At 42.7% G+C, this 21,541-nt stretch overlaps 1 protein-coding gene across 5 annotated transcripts in view; it reads left to right on the top strand.

Annotated features, from left to right (window-relative positions):
* Positions 1-21,541, top strand: part of LOC137878947 (neural cell adhesion molecule 2-like) — a 207,274-nt gene that overhangs the window by 181,132 nt on the left and 4,601 nt on the right. The window contains exons 13-17 of one of the 5 annotated variants that reach the window (XM_068719478.1): positions 1,011-1,130; positions 2,181-2,302; positions 3,576-3,750; positions 14,596-14,800; positions 21,175-21,244. In XM_068719478.1, the coding sequence (XP_068575579.1) occupies positions 1,011-1,130; positions 2,181-2,302; positions 3,576-3,750; positions 14,596-14,800; positions 21,175-21,244 (692 nt within the window). Of the gene's footprint in view, positions 1-1,010; positions 1,131-2,180; positions 2,303-3,575; positions 3,751-14,592; positions 14,801-15,254; positions 15,295-21,174; positions 21,245-21,541 lie in introns of all 5 variants that reach the window. The other 4 variants (XM_068719477.1, XM_068719480.1, XM_068719481.1 and 1 more) reach the window with 4 other exon arrangements.

The raw sequence follows: 21,541 nt of genomic DNA, 5'->3' as shown, positions 1-21,541 counted from the left end.
CTTTTGCCCAAATTGAAATGTCTGCTTATAGCCTGGTAAGTAACCTAGCACCGCCGCAAATTGCAGAATTTGTGTTCAGTTCCAGGACTAAAGAACTGCAAAAGCACCTATTACCATTCAAGTATTTAATTTGTGCAGACTGACAAAAACAACAACTTTTACTCAAGCTCATTACACTGCCGGCTCTCTGCTGCCGTTGTGAGTAGTGAAGGTTATGTAAATAGACTCTCGGGACGGTAGAATTTTAATAGGAATCTGTAATGTGGTGCGATAATGAGAATTCCTGTTTTCTTAAATAATCAATAAGAGTCACAGTATGAATGTAATAGAATACGCTGTTTTACTGTCGCTATGGTTCTTATAGTCTTAATGATAATGTGATGTTGATCTATCCATCTATGCTTTGAATACATTGTCTTTTAAAGCGCATTCTTAATATTACCGTAGGTATTTATTTGCAACTCTAAATGGGTCGTTTACAGTGTAAATGCTGTCTTGTATTGACATCCTGCTAATATACTCATTCTATTCATTATTAGCCAACAGCAACAACAAACGAGGAACAACAAATGACAGGTCTTTCATTATAATGTATCCTTTTTGCATTTTCAAATCAAGTCCATATGTAGGCCAATGAAAAAAACAAGACCAGAGAGTGTAGCCAGTGACACATATTTAATAAAAGACCGTCTGTCTATCGATCTCCTCCGCTCTGTTTCAGCGCCTCAGACAGCGCCGCACCTCCACACAACAACAACCAGCGCTATGCGTCTGAGAATAACTCATAGTAAATACAGTTGATGCAACATGAATAATGTGGGATTACTTTTCCTTATGTAATGGCCTTTTTTTGGGTTATGAATATATAATCAAATGGGTAAAAAAAAATATTCAAATGCTGATTTGGACGTCGAAACCCATTTCTTCACCGACCTGCGTTTGTTGTCCTCACAAACTGCAGCGATAGTTTGTCTCCGGGTGACATGAACTGTGGTCCTGTCTCTCTCCAGCGACCGTGGTGCTGACGGGGCTGGAGCCCAACACGACGTACGAGGTTCGAGTGGCAGCTGTCAACGGAAAGGGTCAAGGAGAGTTCAGCCACACGGAGAGCTTCCAGACTATACCCATCCGTAAGTCCTCTGTCCCCCACACACACACACACACACACACACACACACACACACACACACACACACACACACACACGCAGCTCGTTTCCTGTCACATTCTTCATAATAAGAGCGTCTGAACTTGCTACAATGTGACCAGAAAGGGATCCTCAGAACTATTCTAACAGCCACTTACATATGTCTCCGGTCATAATCACTTTTAATCATCTCTACAATGGCTTTATAGCATTTAGACTGGGTTCATTGCTAATTATTGGCACATCCCAGCATTTCACAAATGCTGATGATCAGCAGGATGTATATTTTTTTTTCTGAATTGTGACGGTAAACACACATAAAACAGCTATGAACATTGATGAGGATTAATACGAGAGAGATATTTGTGTCCTAATTTCATAAAATGAAACACAATATGTGAAAGAAATGCAAACACGCTGCAGAATATATTGAAAGTATCAGCACCTGAGTGAAATGAGTCCTATTTGCCATCTTGTGAAACTCTGGCATGCTTGTATTTGAAATAGTTACAACCGTCTCGTATTTCAGTGATATGAATCCAGATTATTGCAGGTTGGAAAATATCCTGTCAAATTTGTGTCATGATGTAAAAGTGCTGCGTTAAAAATTATATACTGCAGGGGTTTTATGACAAGCATTTTATTTATTCTGGCATTCTGGCACAGCAGGATTGCAGTAAATCCAGGCGAGGCCAAAGAAGAGCATTTCCACCGTTAATATTATACAGCAGCTACTGAGAATGAATGTTAGGAAGAAGACCCAATTAGCAAAATACAGTGAATAATAAGAACCTCCAGTCAGCATTAGTTATAGCCAGCCAGTGGGAGTTGCCTCGCAATATGAATTTAATTTAGCTTTAAACCTTCTCTCTCCTTGTACTGCATCCTTATCTCATATCTCACATTGCCACCTGCTCCTTGGGAACACACACACACACACACACACACACACACACACACACACACACACACACACACAGAACAAACACACAAAGACATATTGTTTTGCATCTCCTCCTCGTGTCTCCCGCAGGAGAGCCAAGTCCGCCGGCGGTGCACGGGCAGAGAGGAATGGGCAAGGCCTACAGGCTGGGGCTGGTCAAGCAGGACGACGGAGGGATGCCCATCGTGGAGTATATAGTCAAGTACAAGACTGTGAGTATTTTAAACATGGCTACTACAATCAGGCCTGTTCCCAGAATCCACCTTCATCGAGTCTGCATAACTCCCGGGACCAGTTTGAGTTTAGATGTTACTTTGATGATCCTCACAATTTTCATATTCCCCAATATGTTCCATTGAGCAAAATGTTCCCCGACACTGAATAAAATAAGTCTGCCGTTTACTGCATTAACAAAATGAGGACCGTCCAACTTAGAGGATGGATTTTCTTTAAGCTTGAAACAAACAGCTCCAAATGAGCTTTAGAGATAGAGAACGCGACAATAGGAATCCAGTGAGTTTAACAAAAGTGAACGTTTGCCTTGAGAATCTCAAATGTCCTGTCCTTGTGTCACTTTTAATCCATGTTTTAAAAGAGTACACACAAGCTGCCAGAGTTCACTCATCCACTTCAGTATTTTGTGTGTAAAATCGCAAAAAGCAGCTTAAACATACAAGATAAGGCGAGCGACTGCAGGGAGCAGGATACATGGCACTCGCACAAAAACCCTCCGCAGGACTAAGTGGATTTGATGCGTCCAAGCAGGCGTTTGTCCGTCTCATTGAGAACGTGACAGCGAGTCTAAACAGTACGGCTGCAGATGAGAACGCGCTGTGGAAAAGAGGGTCAGGAGGTCTCAGCGAGGCTTTTGAAGGCCGAGCAGGAAGCCAGAGCTTCACACACCAGTAATCATACGCCGTTGTCTGGCACCAGGGATCACGCAACCTCTTCATCGTGGACGGGGCACGCATGCAGGATGGAGACAGATTAGACTTGAATATGCACACGCAGACCCATCATAGTCACCTGACAATCCAGACAAATGTTAAATACATGCATGCCTTCTCTGTCCTCAAAACTGGGAGTGAATGGTGCCAAGGAGGCAAGAATGGTGAGCACACAGTAGATCTGGCTTTTGGCCACACTCTTCAGTTTGCAATCGATGTCACGATGAAATAAGAGGAAGGAAGGAAGGAAGGAATGACCCCGAGGAAGGGGAGAAAGAGAAAAGGCTGAAGCCACAAAGGAACAGGAAGGTATCCGAGGACTTGTGTGAACTTGGTGAGAAACAGAGGGTTGCCCCTTCTTTGAAGGTGGCGCGGGTATCCGTGTTTCTGATTGCAGTAACTGTTCATCGAATAAAACACTTCCTCTGCTCTCCTTTGATGCTTGCAGACAAAAATGAAATGATTGTTAAAGTTGTTATTTATTCAGGAGTATGAAGCATTTATTTTACATTTCCTCCCCTTTTTTCTGTCCTCTCAGGATAAAGAGGAGCAGTGGATGACCAAGCTAGTGCCAGGAGCCAATGACTTTGCGATGCTGCAGCCGCTGCAGTGGAACACAAGATATGAAGTGGAAATCACAGCGCGCAACGTCAAGGGCCTGTCAGAGCCCACCTTCTATCAGTTCTTCATGCCACAGAAACCTGACATTACAGGTAAGAGCATGATAGAAAGCAAACTTTCACTTGTAATTTACCTTTTTAACACATCCACTTTTCCTTTACTTGCCTACTTTCTGGCTGGTATTAGATGCCTTCTGAAAGCCCCCGGAGAACATTTCTGAACGTGTTGTGTTAAGCGGTGTGTTGTTCGTGCCGCTGGAAAGAGCGATAGCATTTGGCGATAACAAAAGCAAAAAAGAGCAAGATGTACCAGTCGAGATAAAGCGAGCCTCAAAGCGCAGCAGGCCTCATCGCCGCGTTGCTTTCTGGACAAATTGAGGCTGTTGTCGGTGGAGGAAATCAATGCTTCTCCTCCATTGGTTTTCTCCCTGTATGACTGTTGAATGCCGTTTGAATCTGAGAGACCAGAATGGAGCGTTTTCATTAAAAGTTGTATGAAAAACGCTGCAAAACGCCATTGTAGCTGCTCTAAAAATCACCAGTTATCTGCAGGGGTCAAGTCAAAGTGAACAAAGATTAGACTGCTCGCTGTCTGGAAGCACCACTAAATATATATATAGTAAAGCATCAGAGCTGTTCTAGCTCATAGTCTCTAATATAATAGAAAATCCAAAACAGTGCGTTCTTCATTTCAAATTATGCAAATCTATGGTGTCCTTTTATCAGGCTTATTTTTTCAAACTTAAGGAAGCTTCCACATGAGCCCCAGAGGACATTATGCCATACAGGGGTGTTACTCCTTGTAACAATGGGGAAGTTTAACTTGCAGAAAACCTGCGGAAGCAGAAACTGACAACATGAAAGATTTTAGTCGTGGTTAAAGGTCCTCACGACCACGTCAAGCTTTTCATGTTTGAGGATTTGCTGCGACTTTATATCATTGTAATCTGTTGGTCCAGCAAATGATTCTCAAGACCTCAATTTGGTTTAAAGTATTTAATGACGTTTTATTAACTAAGCATAAAAAAGTACAATCCTGTGGCACCAGAATGCTCCTGCATGGCTAATCTGGCTCGTTTCTCATTTGAAAGACCAACACGCAGACGGTCACATAAAGCAGAACACACACACGGACATCTCTTTCAGCTCTCGCTCTGTGTCGTCCTTATGTTGCGGTAATGCTTCTGCGTCATGAGAAGCGTCCACACGTGTGTGTGTGTGTGTTTGTGGAGCCTTCTGCTTAATGTCCTGGAAAGGAAAAATTCCTGGAAGCTTCTCAATTTCCCAGTCCTCTCAAGGCCATTTGGGCTAACATGCGTACTGGTGTGCAGGGATGCAAACGGAGGCACATTTGAAAAGTGCGGCATGCAACGCCGTTAACACGCATGGCTAAAGACACACATGTATTGCTGGAATAGAAACATTATGTACACTTCCCGCTGCAGCCCTAATGTCCACATGTGAAAAATACAAGCAAACAAAGGAAGGCTGTCTCCTCTCCGAGCCCGTTAGCACATCCATTTGTGCTGCTGTGGCTCGAGCAAGTGTTTGCTTCTCTCATTACGGCTCCGGCTAAATGGCCTGTGAGAGTGTGTGCTGCTTTTCAAATAGAAAACAAGAGAAACGGCGAGCTTAAGGCGGGTCACTTCGACTGGCTGTCCCCTCTTGTTAGCGAACAGCGGTGCATCGCGGGAAAGAGAGAGAGAGAGGGAGGTGTGTGGGGCGGGGGAGAAAGGGAGGGAAACAGCTTTTCCTCTTCAGAGGAGAAACACAGCAGAGCTTTTTGGCCACGAAGTCGACGGAGAGAGTTGAAATCCGTCGGCGCAGGTTTTTCAGAATCAACTTTCTCCCAACTTTTCTATCTCACCCGGGACAATTACTCCCTTTCCAAACCCAAATTCAGCAGTCCCACACCAGTTCACACTTTAATAATGGCAATTTATGTTTACAGCATTTTCATTAAGCAAAGGCGTCAATCTTAATATTTTCCAGCCAAGAACGACGTCAGTTTGTTTATATAATCTTGGAAAGTCGAGCAGGTTAAACGGAGATAAATCACTCACATTTTCTGCTCCGCTGAATCAAATTGGATATCGAGGAAGTCTGGTGAGCTCAATCAACAATATTAGATGTAAAGTATGTGCCAATCCCAACCGCGGACTGTCTTTCCGATCCAGCGCCTGGCTTTCCTTTACCCTCCCATACACTGTAAACACACTCAATAAAAGAAACCTCTGCCGTTTTTTTTTTTTTATCAACACAGAAAATATGTCCACACCACAAAGCTGCCTTCTATCTCTCGCCAACCAATTTCTCTTTTCAATTCTCCCTCTATGTATTATGCATCGGCAGGGTATTGAATTGGCACTTTTCTTCTTCTTTTTCCTCGTCCTATTTTAGTTTGCAACAGGCTGGATAACCTTCCTCCCCTTCTGCTCACGGAGAGTCCTTTAAGAAAAATGCCATTGATTGCAACGCTGCCCTCGGTTCCTTTTCAATTTACTCTTCTTCCTTTGTGCCTGTTTTTGTGTTTTTTTGAGACCATTGCCATTATGATCGCACAGGAGCTTTATCTATCTATTCGAACTGATGGCCACAACATGAACCTATATTGTTACATTATTAGGAATATTGAGGATGTCATGAATAGAAAACCTTGAAAGTTCACAGTGGTATAAAAAGCCTCCTGTCTATCGAGACACCGGGGCGTTCGGCAAAGCAACAGTAACGAATTAACTGGCAATGACATCAGTTTTCTACTACTGGGTAGTTCAAACTATAATAATCCATCAGTTATTATCAGTTTTATGTTCTGTATCTGAAACCGTAATCTAAAAATGTAGTGAAGTAAAAGCATGAAGGAGCATAAGCTCTTACCGGAGATACATTGTGCTTCTTTTCAGTATTGAGGTACTTTATTTGAATATAAAACTGTATTTGTTTAATCCTCAGTCCTTTGTATTGTATTAATCTGACAACTTGTCACTGGTTACTTTGCAGTTTCACAACACATGTGATCAGATAGAATCTGGAGCATTGATGTAGATTAAACTGTCCAGCAGCAGGATCTTCTGATGATAATCAGAAGGACAGCTTCGCTTTCATTGTCTGTGTCAAGACACAGTACGTAATACTCACAATACTTCTTGCGGTCACGGTTTTACTCGCGTAAAAGACCGGAGTACTTCTTCTTCTGCCGCTGAGAACAGGACTCCTGGTGCAGTTCAGCTTCGTTGTGGCCGCTGTATGGTTCTTGGCTCCCTCCTCCCCTTCCAGTCAAGCGCAGTAAAAGCTCTTGATTTAAAACTGCCGTCATAGATTTTGTTGCAATAATTTCATCAAAGCACTTGAAGAAATAATGTGAAAGAGTGGAACTTTTCCTGGAAGTGATGCCAGCAAATCAAATGGGAATTGAGTTCTTTCATTGCCGTCCGTTACATTAATCATTTCCCTCCTCGATTTTTAGAACGAACGTCATTATTGAAGTGTAATAAAAAAAAAGATCCATGACAATCACCTCTGTTGTTCAGAGTATTATCTCCATACACTCGTCTGCTGTCGAGGCTATCTGAGGTGCAACCTTCTGATTTTATTATTATGATACTGAATACCTTTCATGGATTTTCCAGTAGCTGAATAAATTACCTGCCACCTTATGCAGTCAGGTGCATCTCGATCAAATATCTGATATTCACAGCTTCAGAAAGGAAAATATATTAAGTGGTTAGAAATACGATAAAGCATCAGTTAAATGATACGGAGTCCAGTAAAGTCTTTGCTCTTTATGAATCCACTTTATTCCAGATGAAAAAGCATTGCTCTGTTGAATATAATCAGTTAAAGTACCGCTGCCGCTCAGAAACTGGCACACCACAAACAACAAGGCATCCGCTGCTCAAGTGCAACGGAAGATATTCTCAGATTAAAGCAGAAGATACGGACTGAAGACGACATCACTGTCAACCACAGGGATTAGACACCAGTTAATGGGAGACCTACATTTGTTTGACTTATGTAAAGTAAACACGTATCGTGTAACTTACCAGGGTAAAGGCTACAGCACAATGTGATACAGGAGCAGTGGGGCTGTTTACGTGTTCGCTCACTCATTTATTCATGGAACAAAGGATTGTGTTTTCCGAGCGAGCGTATTTAACGCGTATCATATCATCCTCAGCTATGTAAATATTTGATCATAAGCAAGACAAGCAGGCAGAGGGCTTCCTGCTGAGCCGGAGCGATGGCACACTTCTGAAACGTGCCGCAGTTTAGGTTTTCCTAGCAGTCCTGAGCTTCACTCAGTCTGTCTGAAGGCCTTATATATTTGAATGACTCGTGGCCATAATGAGCAGCATCAATACACAGTAACCCAGGATTTCTGTCGCTGAACGCTCTAAAAAATACCTCATGCTTGTTTTAGTGATAATTCTGAAAATCTCAAAGCAGTGTTGCTTCATCATGTTCATCTTCTACCAGACAAATGTACCTTTGAAGCAAAGTGATTACATCACTCATTGATTTTTGCAATAATTGCATAATATCAAAAGTGTTTTGATTTTATTTTAGGCAGTTAAAAATACATATCCATACTTTAGCTGCAAATTGTAGTAACACCTTCGATGATGCCCGTATATGAAGCCCATTATAAAGCATTATAATTCCCATAGTTACTAATACAGTATATATTTTTTTCAATGCATAATAATCATTGCTGTAGTGCATCATAATAATATAGGTTTCCTTCAGTTGTCATTGTTTGATTTAAGTCAAAATAATGTCACATTGTTTAGTGTGCTCTTTCATAGATTGTATTGTTTTTATTGACTTTACTTAAAGCAAACATTGACCACTCAGAGAACTGACAACAATAAAAACACTAGTATGTGTATAATGCATTGTAGAGGCAAAATGAGGGAGGATACATTTTCTCTGTTTTGCTTTAATCTGCTTGAGTTGATTAATTCTAGTTGCAAACAGTCCAAACATTTCAGTTTTTTAAATTGTATTTGTGACATCAGTGGCACCACAAACCCAAATGAGCATCATGCTTCAGGGCTTAAAAATGAAAAACGACATAAGTCCTTGGTGCACAAAATCAAAAGTATTTGTAAAAATGAATCCAGATTCATTTTCCGTCTCTTTTGCAGAGTTAATATTATAACTCTGCTTCCAAACAAGAAGCTGTAATGTGTGTCAATAACTGTGCAGAAAGTATTTTAGAGAAACACTCAGTATGCAGACTGAGTCCTCACTGAGGAGCCGCTGTGAAGAGTCTGCAGAGACGGAGCAGTGACACCTTGTTGAGCATGTACTTTTTGTCAGGCATTGTTAGGAGTCAACACTGTGCCGTTTGAACGCTATCTCACCAAGAGCACAGCCTGAAGGACGAAGTGACGAGAGGAGAAACAATACAAAATAAATTCAAATAACACTAATAACTTTTTAAATGGCTTCTCTCTGCTGCCGGCTCTTCACTGCATTATGAATCAAGTTAGGTGACAAAGAACGGAGAGATTCTTTCTCATGTTCTGTTTGGGCAGCACTCAAATCTGTTGATTATCAGAATGTGTTTGGTGTGTTTTAATCGTTCAAATTAGGGACATGTAGCACTGCGACACACTCTTTAGTTAAGTGCTGTTCATGTATTCAAATCTGTGGCTTTAAACTTGAATTTCAACTCCACAGATCAAGGTAGAGACGCTCTTATTACTCCTGAAATAAGTTGTAACCTCGACAATTACAGAAGAGTGGTCCACGTTTCTTTGAAGTCTTTTTGGGGTTGATTGTTGAGGATGTGCATATTCGTTAAAAGTAATTTCCCATGGTTTTTGCATTTCCTCTTCGCTAGGCTCTTGAGTGCACTCGAGTCACATCAAGGCTTCCTTCTTGGAAATGGACACAGGGAAGGACTCTCCTTCAAACCAGCTGGGCTTTAATGATTATGTTTGACTCTCTGAGGGGCTCCTCAAACAAACTTTCCCTTCAACACTCCAAAGCACTTTGGAAGAATCCTCGCTCGCGTCCGCGAATGATTATGTTTGTCCCCCGACAGATTAGCGCCCGCTACCTTCCCAATCAATGGACGGCCGCGCGGGTCGTCATTAATCGAGGCGCCTCCTCTCAGATCCAATGGCGGGACGGTCAATCACCGCTCAGGCCTAATGAGTTTGCATTGTCAAAGTGAGATGTGTATGAATGGCTTCAGGTGCCACACACGCAGTCGCATCTCCGGCAAATTGAGTAAAACCGCTAATGGGCCTATATATCAACAAGTAATCAGAAGGAGTCAGTAAAAGGGTTAATAGAGCAGGGAAAGAAGAATGAATGGCTGCAGAGTTGGAGAGTTTGTGAAAAGTCAAGTCGCACAGAAGAAGTTGTCTATTTCCATGAAGAAAACACTGGTGATAAGAGAGAGCAGATACCTTCTTCTTGTCTTCCATGGGAATGTATAAAACAGGGAAACACATCCGCAGCCGAACAATATTAAGTTACTTCATCACACTGAGTCGCAAGCACTTCTCAAGTAGCATGTTGCACCCTTTTTGGCCACATTATACCAGATGAATTGAGTCCAATACTGTGCTGCAACCCTGACGGCCCTTTGAATGAATCTGTCATCAATGCCTTTACTGCAAGACAGTTAGCTCACCCAACTTCAGACTCTGTGCACTCACAGTCATTCCCTTTAAAACAACAGCAGGTAGCATCAGACAACACCCTCAGGCAAGGGGAACTCAAACAATAACCACCGTTATGCTGCTGTAAATGCCAATTAAATATTAACAATTGGACTAATAATGATTATAATGAACCGGGGGAAAAGTAACTAAGGCTGCACTGCCACGCAGAAACAATTGCATTGAGCATATTGTGTGCAAACTGGACAGCAATGAAACTTCATAGTCATTAAAAAAAAAAATCACAATTTTTAAAATCTTATTTTGACTGCTGCAAAACAAGACAGAGTTGTGTTGAAGATGACTTTGACACGGTTGAATAAGAGACTATGTAGCGTGCAAGTTAGCTGATTTAGAAGGGCGGCCTTTAAAACCCATAAAACTCAAAACATATAAATAACAGAACATGCTTTGCACATGGAATTATACCTATCTTTACTGACATGCAGATTTAAATTGAGACTAAAACCTGCCTTTGTTTTATTAAACGGCGGTATTTACATCCAGTGTGCAGCTTTGGCCCTTCATCACTCTGACCTGTGGGTCGCTACAGGAGGAAGGTTTTCACAGTGCAGCTGATCATTCAGTACAGATGAGAGCAGTGCTGTCCTCAAACAGAAACAACCTCTTTGCTCCTTCACTGTAAATCGCCTGCAGACATTTGTGAACACGTGAACGTTTGTCTCACGTCAGTAAATACAGGAAGAGATCAAAACACGACTGTATTGGTCGTATTTGACCTTTCTTCGTCTCTTTATTCTGCACGTTTCTCTCTTGTGGGTGCTCTTGTTCTCCTCTCATCTTAGTGTTTTTTCACAGTGCCAGTTGTTGGAAGGCACCTTGGCTGCTCACTTAGAAGCAGTTTGACTCGTGGCCACACACTTGTTTCATCCCTGTTTATTAAATTTAAAAGTTAAGCCGCTTGTCGTGCCTTAAGTCCTCGTACAGAGATCCGAGCTGCTTCATGAAGGAAGGCATCTTTTTTTTTTTTTTCTTCAATATCTGACTTCAATACCGAAGGGAGTCAAAAACAAGATTGGAGCATTTTCTCTAAATACTTTAAATTCCTTATCCATTCACAAAGTCATAAAGACACCACGCCCCGACAGGCAACTTTGGATTCTTCTACTTCAGGAACAGAAGCATGTTTTTGCTTTTTATTGTTATTAAGAAATGCTGTTCCTGCCTGTACAGGGATGCACTTTAAGTCTGACTTTAAAGAGATCTAAAGTAAAAAGTCTAATATCACTCTTTATTCAATTTTCTTTTAATGAACACCATTTCCCATCAGCCCCCAGATCACAGTCCATGTCTGTAATGCATTGTCTACTATACTGACATAATAATAATAATCATGTTGATATAAACTGTTGAGGTGACCCTTTGTATTTAAATGGATTCCAGTATTAATCTGTTCTTCTTTAAATGATGTGGGTGTCGTGTAATGAACCGGCTAACAGGCGCATAACGTATCAATCCAACCTCAAACTGTCACGCTGCTGCTAAGCCCTTTGGAGTAATACTCCTTATCGGATGAAAGTCTGATGTTTATGGATTTCACTCTTTCAGGCTGAAGAGTTTTTGCTGCAGAAAAAAAAATGACACTTTAATAAAAACCTTTATCCGGGCTCTCCTTAATACGTTGGACATTCCTTCCAGTTTTCAATTTAGCAGTAAAACTCACATTAATAACTTTAGTATCACAGGAACCGCTGTAGTTTTGAATGTTGTTTTTGTATATGGTACAAGAATTCTGACTAATATTATTATAAGTGTTGTTATTATTTAGACAGGGCTTTATGAGATGTAAAAATGTAAACAGCCAGCGATATGAAAGCTTAAGGGCACTGCAGTCTTCTGATGAACACGAGGGAAGTGTGGCTGAACCACTGGATTAGTATTCTCTTTGTCTGCTGGAGTATGTGAATGCTTCAGGGGAGCTGGAGAGGTGTTGTTTACCGCCTCGGAATCTGTGGCTTCAGCAGCCAAATTAACTCGGATAAACTTTCAAGAGGTGAGATACAGAACTAGCCCGTGGCGCTGGGAAAATATTGATCCAGCCTGCGAGTTTCAAATCCCATATCCACGGCTTCACGAAAACGCAAAGTGTTTTAATTAGATTTCCTTTTGCCACGAGGTTCCCTCGCTCCCCGGCTTTCTCTTCGTCTCTCTGTGCTTTGACTCGCTGCCAGTCTCCGCTGTCTGCAGTCTCAGCTCTAAGTCAAGAACAAAGTCACTGACATGAGACTCATTTGGGTTTGTGACACGCGGTGACAACTTTCAATGTGGAGCACAGAGTCTTTTGAAATGTGTTGTTTTTGGCTCAGTGCTCCAGCACGCTGGATTTGAAATGAAACTGAAGCTGTGGGTTTTAATCTGAGGATTTTTCACTGCCAGTGTTTCACTTTGAGTCCAATGTGCCGGAACAGACGGCATAAAACGATAGAAAACACCTAAATACTTGTGCCACTGTCCAAATGCTGATGGACAGATTTACATGTTTGTAGATTACAATCTTGAAGGGACACTCAACTGATTCCACGTGAAGATCAGCCTGAGAAAACACTTGTAATATCGAATCTAATTGATAAACTGGGGAAAAGACATTGGACATTTCCTAGACAGATCCAGTCAAACGAAAGACTGTTGAGCTGCATTATGGGAAATGTACGACCCAACAGTAATGGAGCTGGATCCATACAAGTGACTAAAAGTCCGGTTATCTTGGCTTCTGCACACATTTTGACCTGGTTTGTTTGAATCCGTCTCTGGCAACTCTTCTAAATTGAATGAAAGTGCATTGAAGGAATGCTTCACCCTCAAAATGACCATCTAGATATCAATAACTCCTCCTGTGTTGCCTTGAATTCATGAAGAAGACTTTTCCTCTCATGTCTCCAAGGTAAACGAATAACCATAAAACAGAGAAGTCTTGACGAATTGAAGTAAATCATACAATATTCAGGCCACACATTAGGGGTCTTCTTCTAACTGGGAGGTGTTAGACTTCACTGCCCGGCCGCCTCTGGGCACTTGCACCTTCATATCAATGTCTGATCCTCCTTTTAACTCACAGGCTACTGAACACCCATATAAGAGGCTTCTTAAGCAGGAAAGTTCATTCACACTCACTCCTGCGTCGCTGATTACTCCTGGCAAGGTCTGACCTCCAGCTGTCAGCGGCGGTGCTACAGTGGATGCTCAGTTTGCTCAACCCCTGGATCACTTAAGGGCACAGCTCCATTCAGCTGTGCCCACTGGGAGCCCCTCTTTGCTGCACTGCCTTCATTTCCTCATTACTTTCAATTGAATGCGGGCCCTGCTGCTTGTTCCCGACCGAGCTGTGAGCCCGGTGTGTTTTTGAGTGCTGACCGCTCCGAGAGAACGCATTTCAACTTTTCTTACTTTGCTTCCCACGTGAATCTGTTTAGTGCTGCAAGCTACGGAATAAAGGGGGCGCCCAGTGGACACAGAGCTGAAGCATCAGTATGGTAATGCTGACGCTTGCTACTTTGAGTTGCTGTGTGGTACAATATATAGCTGAATAGTGCACACAACGTCTGCACCTGTGGCAACCAGAGGTTGTTTACTCATGACGGAGAAGGAAGATGTAGGGCTTGAGGGTGAATACAGTGTTTTGTAAAGTAGTTCAGGCCTCGCAAACGCTCATAGGTTGGTTCTGTCAAAAGATTAAAGTTGGAAGCTGCAGAGCTTCTGATAATACAAATAAAGCACCAATAAAGCCTTTTCCACCTCTTTCAGTGCGCTGTAGATCTCCTTTAATCATTTATGTAAGACTTGGAAACTTTTTTGCCATTGACTGCATGTACAGCCTGAAAGGCTGGAAGTCCTTTGTTTTGGAGAAGATTCGGTGGATTCACGGCGTTGTGGATTAGGACTTATCTAGATGTTGGAAACCATCCAACTGACTGCGGAGGAATTCATTGACCTTCGAGTGGTTTTTGAAAGTAACAACAGCAAAAAGTTTTGTTGAGCTCTCCCCCTCATGTGTGGATGTAGGGGGAGGCGAGGGCGAGGAGGCTCACCTTCAGCTGGAGGTCAGGTGTCGTCTCTGCAGACATCCAACCCGAGGAAACGTCCTTGAGCGAGACGTTGAATATCCACCTGCTCCAGTCACGCCACTCTACGCCTGACCCCTAACCTCTGTGTGCATCTTAGTATATGAACCAAAATTGCTAACAGTGTTTTCCCCTTGTTGTGTGTTGTGTGTGTCTGCGTGTGTGTTTCACTGCCTTAGCAGAATCCCTGTTCAGCGGCCTGGGGCTGGGGACGGTGGTGGGCCTGGGCCTGGGAGCGCTGCTGCTGCTCCTCGTGCTGGTGGACGTCAGCTGCTTCTTCCTGCGTCACTGCGGACTGCTGATGTGCATCACGCGCACGCTGTGCAGCAAGAAAACCAGCACGAGCGGCAAGGGCAAAGAAATAGAAGAGGGCAAGGCCGCCTACCTGTGAGTATTTCTTTTCTTTTATGAACTTAAACACCTTCAATCAAAGGTTGTGACTTCTACTGTGACAGTTGGGTTGTGTCAGTGTTCGTCAGTCACCAGGTCACTCATCCTTGCAGAGGGAGCATCTGCTGTGGGTGTATCTTGACGCTTTCATTTTGTGCGGCAATGACCTGAAAGACCTCAATGAATGGATACAAATCTATACAAAGACATCAATCATTTTGATCCAAATGTAACCAGCTTCAGACAGAAAAAAACCATATTTCTAAGCAATTGAGGATTAGATTGTTTGCATATTACTCTTTAAATGGTGTCATGAATTGGTATTAGTTTGTTTAGTCGCACCTTTTCAAGTCGATATGTAAAGCGCAGTGAAACGTGTCCAGCCTAGGATCCTCTTAAACATATTCACTGTGAATGAGAAAAGGAGACTTATTTGTACCATTTACTGTAGGTACACCTACAACAGCCGCCCAACCACCTTTTCAACCACAGTATGTCTTTGATTATGTCTTATTCACTAACATCAGTGCGTCTCATACATGTCTGTGCAGTGAGGTCACCTTGGGAGAGTCCCGTTTGCATGCATCGTGTGTACATTCATGACGCGCATGTATTTGATCTCAACTCTATGTGCTACCATGCTTCCTGTTTGTATCTCTGTATATCTGTATAGTTTATGCATGTAGTAGTCTATAATTGACCCACAAATGTCTCATAGTACTGCATGTTCAAGAAGAGCAAACACATACTTTACCTTGTTTTTCCCTCTCATCAGGCAGCGTGCAGTTTAAAAGCCCACCCCCATGAAATTCATAGTACAATAGAGTTTTACATTCAGACTCGGTGTTATTTAATGCAGGGTGCAAGGCAAACCAAGGTTTCGCGAGATTGCGCCCACAGAGTCTGATTCATTGGCCTCAGGCTCTGACATTTTTGTGTTAACATTGTCAGTGTGCCAGGCCAGTGTCTGGGCTGCAGAGAGAGGGCACAGAGAAAGAGGGGGGGGGGTTGTCTTTTGCTGAGTCACTAAGCTCTCAGTGCTGGAGGGCTGCCTGCCTGCCCAGACAGCATGAATGTGCCTCAGCTTTATGTTACAGCGGGCACTGTGGCGGCAACTCACACAGGCATTTACAGGCTGCAAGTTGCTTCTACAGCTTCTTTATGGCTATATTAGAGTTGGTAGTTTAGCGCAGTCACATCACAAACACAAAGCAGACTCACAGACACACAGGGCGCCGCTGACCGCCACATGAATTGCAGCAGAAGGGTGCAAAACGGTCAAAGGGAAAATATCGTATTTCTTTTACAATCTGGGTCTGATTGTCGGAGTTTTGTCCATCATTCTTTTGGTTCATGATTTTTCTCCAGCAGCGTCCTTGCTGAGATGCAGATACATGCTGACTCGTGCTTTAAGATGTGTTCGCGGGGCATGTGGATGACGATTGTTGGAATAACATTGTGTTTGCCAAATTGAGGCGAGGCAAGTTAATTTATGCAAAGCGCTTTACGTGAAACATTCAAAACATCGATACAAAGTGCAAAACAAACACATTATAAAAGGTAAAATGATACTTTGAGAAATAACAAAAATACATAAATATAAAAGAATTAAATTGATACTCCAGAAATGTAGTATTGCACTTCACTAAAATAAGGGACTAACAAGAGACACATGTAAACAAGAGTGGTCCTTTTATCTCTAGCAAGGTCCAGATACACTGCATCCTACATTTCCCACAATGCACTTTTTTATTTTGTTAGGCCCTGCCTGACAGCTTAATCCCCATTTTAAATCATAACAACAGTTTATAACTCGGGTTCTCTGTTATAAATGTAGATTCTTAGCTCATACGGAGATAACCCCAATGACATCATCGGCGGTATCGACTTAACTCACCTTAAAGGGATAGTTTAAATGTTTTTAAATGGGATCGTATGAGGAATTACATGTGACTTTATGAACATTGCAGAACACGCAAATACTTGTTGAGACCTATCTTGCTGTTTGTTGTCCGGTTAGTTTGTTTTGTAACGCTGTTGCAACGCTCTTCATCTGCAGAGAAATTGGTTTCACAATTTATAGAATTGTTCTTCGAGCTAGTGTGGGGGGGGAATAAAGTATCGCTATAGCCATCTAAACGTCTATGGCACTGAGATGAAGTGTGCATAATGAGATGACGCTTGAGATAATAGAAAGCTCTGATCCTCCTACTGAGTTTGCAAGATGCCAATAGTGCCGGTCTGAAGATGCTTAGAGGTAATAAGTTGCAAAGACCAGCAAGCGCTCCGCAGCAATATCAATGATATCGATACGAGTGTACACAGTGATGAATAGCATGAGGGGGATAAGTGGCACAGATTAGAGGCTGTTTGTGTTGGTGTGAGCTGAGAAGTGTGTGTGTGTGTGTGTGTGTGTGTGTGTGTGTGTGTGTGTGTGTGTGTGTGTGTGTGTGTGTGTGTAAGTGTGTGGGCTGGAAATCCGGTGGTGACAGGTGGTCTGACAAACTTTTAAGACATGGGTTTTTGGGTCCACGAGGTCACTGTCGGTCTTCCTCCGCCTGGCTTCTCACCTCGATGTGGTGCTGAGGCCTAGCAGGGAGCGGCCATTGGCCAAGTGCCCTCGCAGTGCGGTTTTAACTCTGAGCCAGAGCCGACCGGCGGACCATCAGTTGATGGAGGATGTGAGGCCGTCTCTCGATTATGAATCTGTCGAATTGCGAGAAAGATCAGCCGGGACGCTCTGGGCTTTGTAATTGCCTCAGAAAAAAAAAGTTGAAAGGTGTTTGCAGTGACCCCATTGACTTCAAAAGTCAAGCCTCACTTCCAGTTTTTTGAGCATTAAGTGTAAGTTCCTGACTGTGCGCTGTGAAGTCAGTGGGCCCAGTGGGCAGATGAAAAAGAGCAGTGGTCTGTGCAGCGGATCTGACTCCAAGTCTGCTCTTCAATAACCCTTTAAGACCTTCGCCGACTTTAACAAAGAAAATCTACTTTTCTACTTCCAAGTCTTTGCAAGTCTCATTGTCTATAATTCTGGTTCTGCTCCCACTTTTTATCAGCTCTGTCTCGAGGCACTTTTCTTCATATTCGCTGATGGTGATAGTCTCAGTGGCAAATCCAGTCCCATGCTGTCAGTCAGTGATCCAGGAATAGATTTGCTCACCAGTCTGGCCCTTCACTCACCTCCCAAGCACCTGAGGGCCAGCGTCACGCAGAAGTTCAGTCTAGGCTCAAATACAGAACTGCATTCGGTATTGTTGGAATAGTTCTGTGCTGATGTTGAACTTTCGGGTCACAAAAAGTTCATGTTGAATGCTTTAAATTGCTTTTTTTAATCCAGATTCTGAAGTCTGTCCATATATATTGACGCAATATGATACGGTGTTACGGCACAATGACGGTTCACGTGTTGTGGGGACACAGGAGAGGTGTGTGCCGACGTCAGTGAACAGTTTGCCGATTCCTCAGGCGTCAAAGGTTAGAAGAGGAAGAGAGGCTCACTGACAGACTTTGGAGTGTCTTCATACTGTGATGACTCGTGGCAGGAAATAACAGGAGGATAGCTTATAGTTAAGGCTCCTGTATCCTGCAGCAATAGACACGGGGAAATAAATAACTTTCGTTTTCTGTGCCAAACACCGCATGCAAACACATCAATTGAGTTGCATTATAATAACTTTATTATTCCACTCACAGTATGTGGTGTGAACCAAATAAAGAGAGGAACTCAACACAATCTGGAATTATGAACTTTGATAAAGGTTTTGTAAAACAAAATCTGCGTATTTGGTCAAAGTTGTAATTACCAAAAACAGGAAAAACCAGCATTTTACTTTGCAAACAAGAGCATTTTCCCTACTTTGCACTACTTGGTTATGCAAACTTTTTTTTAGGAAATGTTTGTGTTATCGTCATGCGGAGCGCTCTTAAATTATCAAACTCTGGAGTGGCAGGCTCAGATCTCTGACATTTAATTGAGTGTGATTTTGCAGCACTCGTCTTAACTCCAGCGCAAACAAGAAGCTGGTTGTCTGGAGGAGCTAACAGGCTTTAGAGGGAGCACACCTCACTTAGCAAATACTAAAATAAAAAAAGGCATAGATCTGTTTGTCCTTGGAGGAGATTTTCCTTATATTCTTCCCACACAATCATGCGGGTTTCTTCACCAGCTCAGGTGACGAGGTCTCTGATCCCCGTGTGAACAGCAGCTCTGTCAAAGTGTCCCTGAGTAAGACTTCCCCTTCCACCAGACTCTAAGATCCGGCATGTCAGCTATTATAAAATATGCTTGCTGGAAAAAAATGAATGTCAACGTAAAGATTTAGTGCAAACAAACCCCCCCGCTGCATTGTGTGCTTTGTTGGACCCCAGCCCCCCCCCACACACACACACACATTTCATTCTGTCGAAAGCAGGGATTGCAGTGAGCCTTCGTGGCCTTGTGCTTATAATTAACGTGGGCAGAGGGAAGAACAAGTCGCCCCTGCTGCGCTTTGGTGTCACTTAGAAGCTCACAGATTGCATTCACACATCTGCATTCACACTCTCTCATACCTCTCCAGCCCAACATGAGGTGCACACAGCTGCTGGCTCTTGCAGCGTTATCAAAGAGGCTTGTCAAGACCCAGTAGCCTTTCTGTTTGCTTTGTGTCCCAAACAATGTTTTAAATGGAACTTCTGAGAGAGTGTGATTGTGCATGGAGAGTGACTGTTGCAGAAAAGGTGAGGGACTATTCCAGTGTTTCCACAACCTGATTACTTTTGACTTTGACCCGGATTAATAATCGCAGTTTTATATTATATATTGTTAAAACTATACAAACCTTTCTGCCTTATTACTCAGAGTCAGACAGGGAGTCTCACCACATGTGAGACATCAGCACCAATAGAGTGTCTGTCTGTTCAAGCCACACCACTTGCATCATGGTGTCTTCACAGCAGGCTTGACAAACTGCCTGAGGAACATCACACATTTACTGGACCCGGGGGGGGGGCGTTAAAGATCTTTAACGCTCTGTTACCGTGGCTCCTCTGGTGCTCCCCACTCTTGGCCGGTGCTGTTAGCGACGGTAGCAGGCCGCTGTCTTTTTGATGGCGTTTCTTGCGGACTCTATTGTGTTTGGTGCGATGTGAGCTGTGTAGTTGACTTCTCTATGAATCTGAATAGTTTGAGTTTTTGAATCAGTGTTGAAGGAGGCGTATGATGAGTGGAATCACTATCAAATACAACATGTACCATGTATTTCTTATAAGCTAGAAAAATCTCTGGCATCACCTACGGTGTAATTATTACATTTTGTAACTCTCCGTAGGTCTATATGCCCAAAGTGAAGCTTTGATCAATAATTGGAGAGATAGTTAACAACTTCAAGATGATTTGAACAGCTGCCTGTGGGGATAAGACTTGTCCTAACAACATAGAGTGTAAGAAACGCACAGGATCGCACATCACATCTCTTCCAGTCGATATTGAGTGTTACTTTTGATTAGATGGAAATGTGTCTGTTCAGTGAAACAGACGAGTAAAATATCACACAGGGGGCAGCAGAGTATATAGAGCGTGTTGCATTCAAATGTACTGATGCGTCAGCAGTTACTTCCCCCAGTGTGTCAACTTTTTAATGACAAAATATGTTGATATGTTGGTTCACTGAATGCATTAGTGGTGTCCTTGATTTGGCATCCACACTCGAGAGAGAGAGAGAGAGAGAGAGAGAGAGAGAGAGAGAGAGAGAGAGGAAACATCAGGCGGCAAGACCTTCCCATATGTTGAGAAAACCTACGTCCAATCTGGGTTTGCATGAAGCTAATGGGACATGAAATTGGTTCCTCTGTGCAGCAACTTTACCATCCACCAATCAGCCAAAGGGGAACCCCCTCTGGCCAGCTGCAATAGTTCATACAGTTCAGTATCACGCAGGGCCACTGTTTTACATTCATGATCTCAGTGGAAAACCCCTTGGCGTTGGCAAACATAGTATGTGTTTAGTAGTACTATTTGGGGGATGAGTTTGTGCCTTTTTAAAATTGACTATTCACTGTTTATGTCATAAGAAAATCCAATATTGTGAAATCATTGACACCCAGGCAACATTGGGGCTTTTAATGGAGGTCTAAATACTTTATTTAAAGCTCCATCACGTACATGTTATGCGTTACCAACTAATATTTGATTAAATACAATTTTAGTTGAATATTACATTGCTAGAGTCAAACCTCCAATGATATATTAACCTCATGGATTTATATACGAAACATCCAAATCCAAATTTGATGTCATATTCTCTGTGACCCAGCTACATATTTTGAGTTTGTTCTCTGTCGGAGCACATGGAACCTTGAAAATGCAAATGATTCTCTGTTTTATGGTTCAGAGAGGACAGGGAGCAGAACCTCGAGTCAAGCGGCATCGATGGATGGATGGTTAATGCTTCTTCGTGCAAGGTGATGAACAAGTCCTGAATGATGAACAGGAGTTGGAAATGAGAAGGAGGACAACCCTGTGAACTCAGGAAATGAGTAGCCCTCAGCTAAAGTGTGCTATTAGCGGCCTGCTGGTTGCCTGATACAGATCTTTTGAAGTCTACATCGGCTTTCTCTGCTCCTGATACAATCCCATGCTCCAAATCTCTTGACGGAATCAGAAAAACCTTCACGAAAGATGCACCGTAGAAGACCGGTCTTTGAAGCTTTGATGTGCAGAAAGGGCTGCGACTCAGTATCTTCATATGTTGCACTTTA

Source organism: Cebidichthys violaceus, unplaced genomic scaffold, assembly GCF_023349555.1.
Source record: "Cebidichthys violaceus isolate CVI_PGR_0920_01 unplaced genomic scaffold, fCebVio1.0.p SCAF_24, whole genome shotgun sequence".
NCBI lineage: Eukaryota > Metazoa > Chordata > Actinopteri > Perciformes > Stichaeidae > Cebidichthys > Cebidichthys violaceus.
The sequence above is the reverse complement of the archived record's forward strand: the minus strand, read 5'-3'. Positions and strand labels throughout refer to the sequence as shown.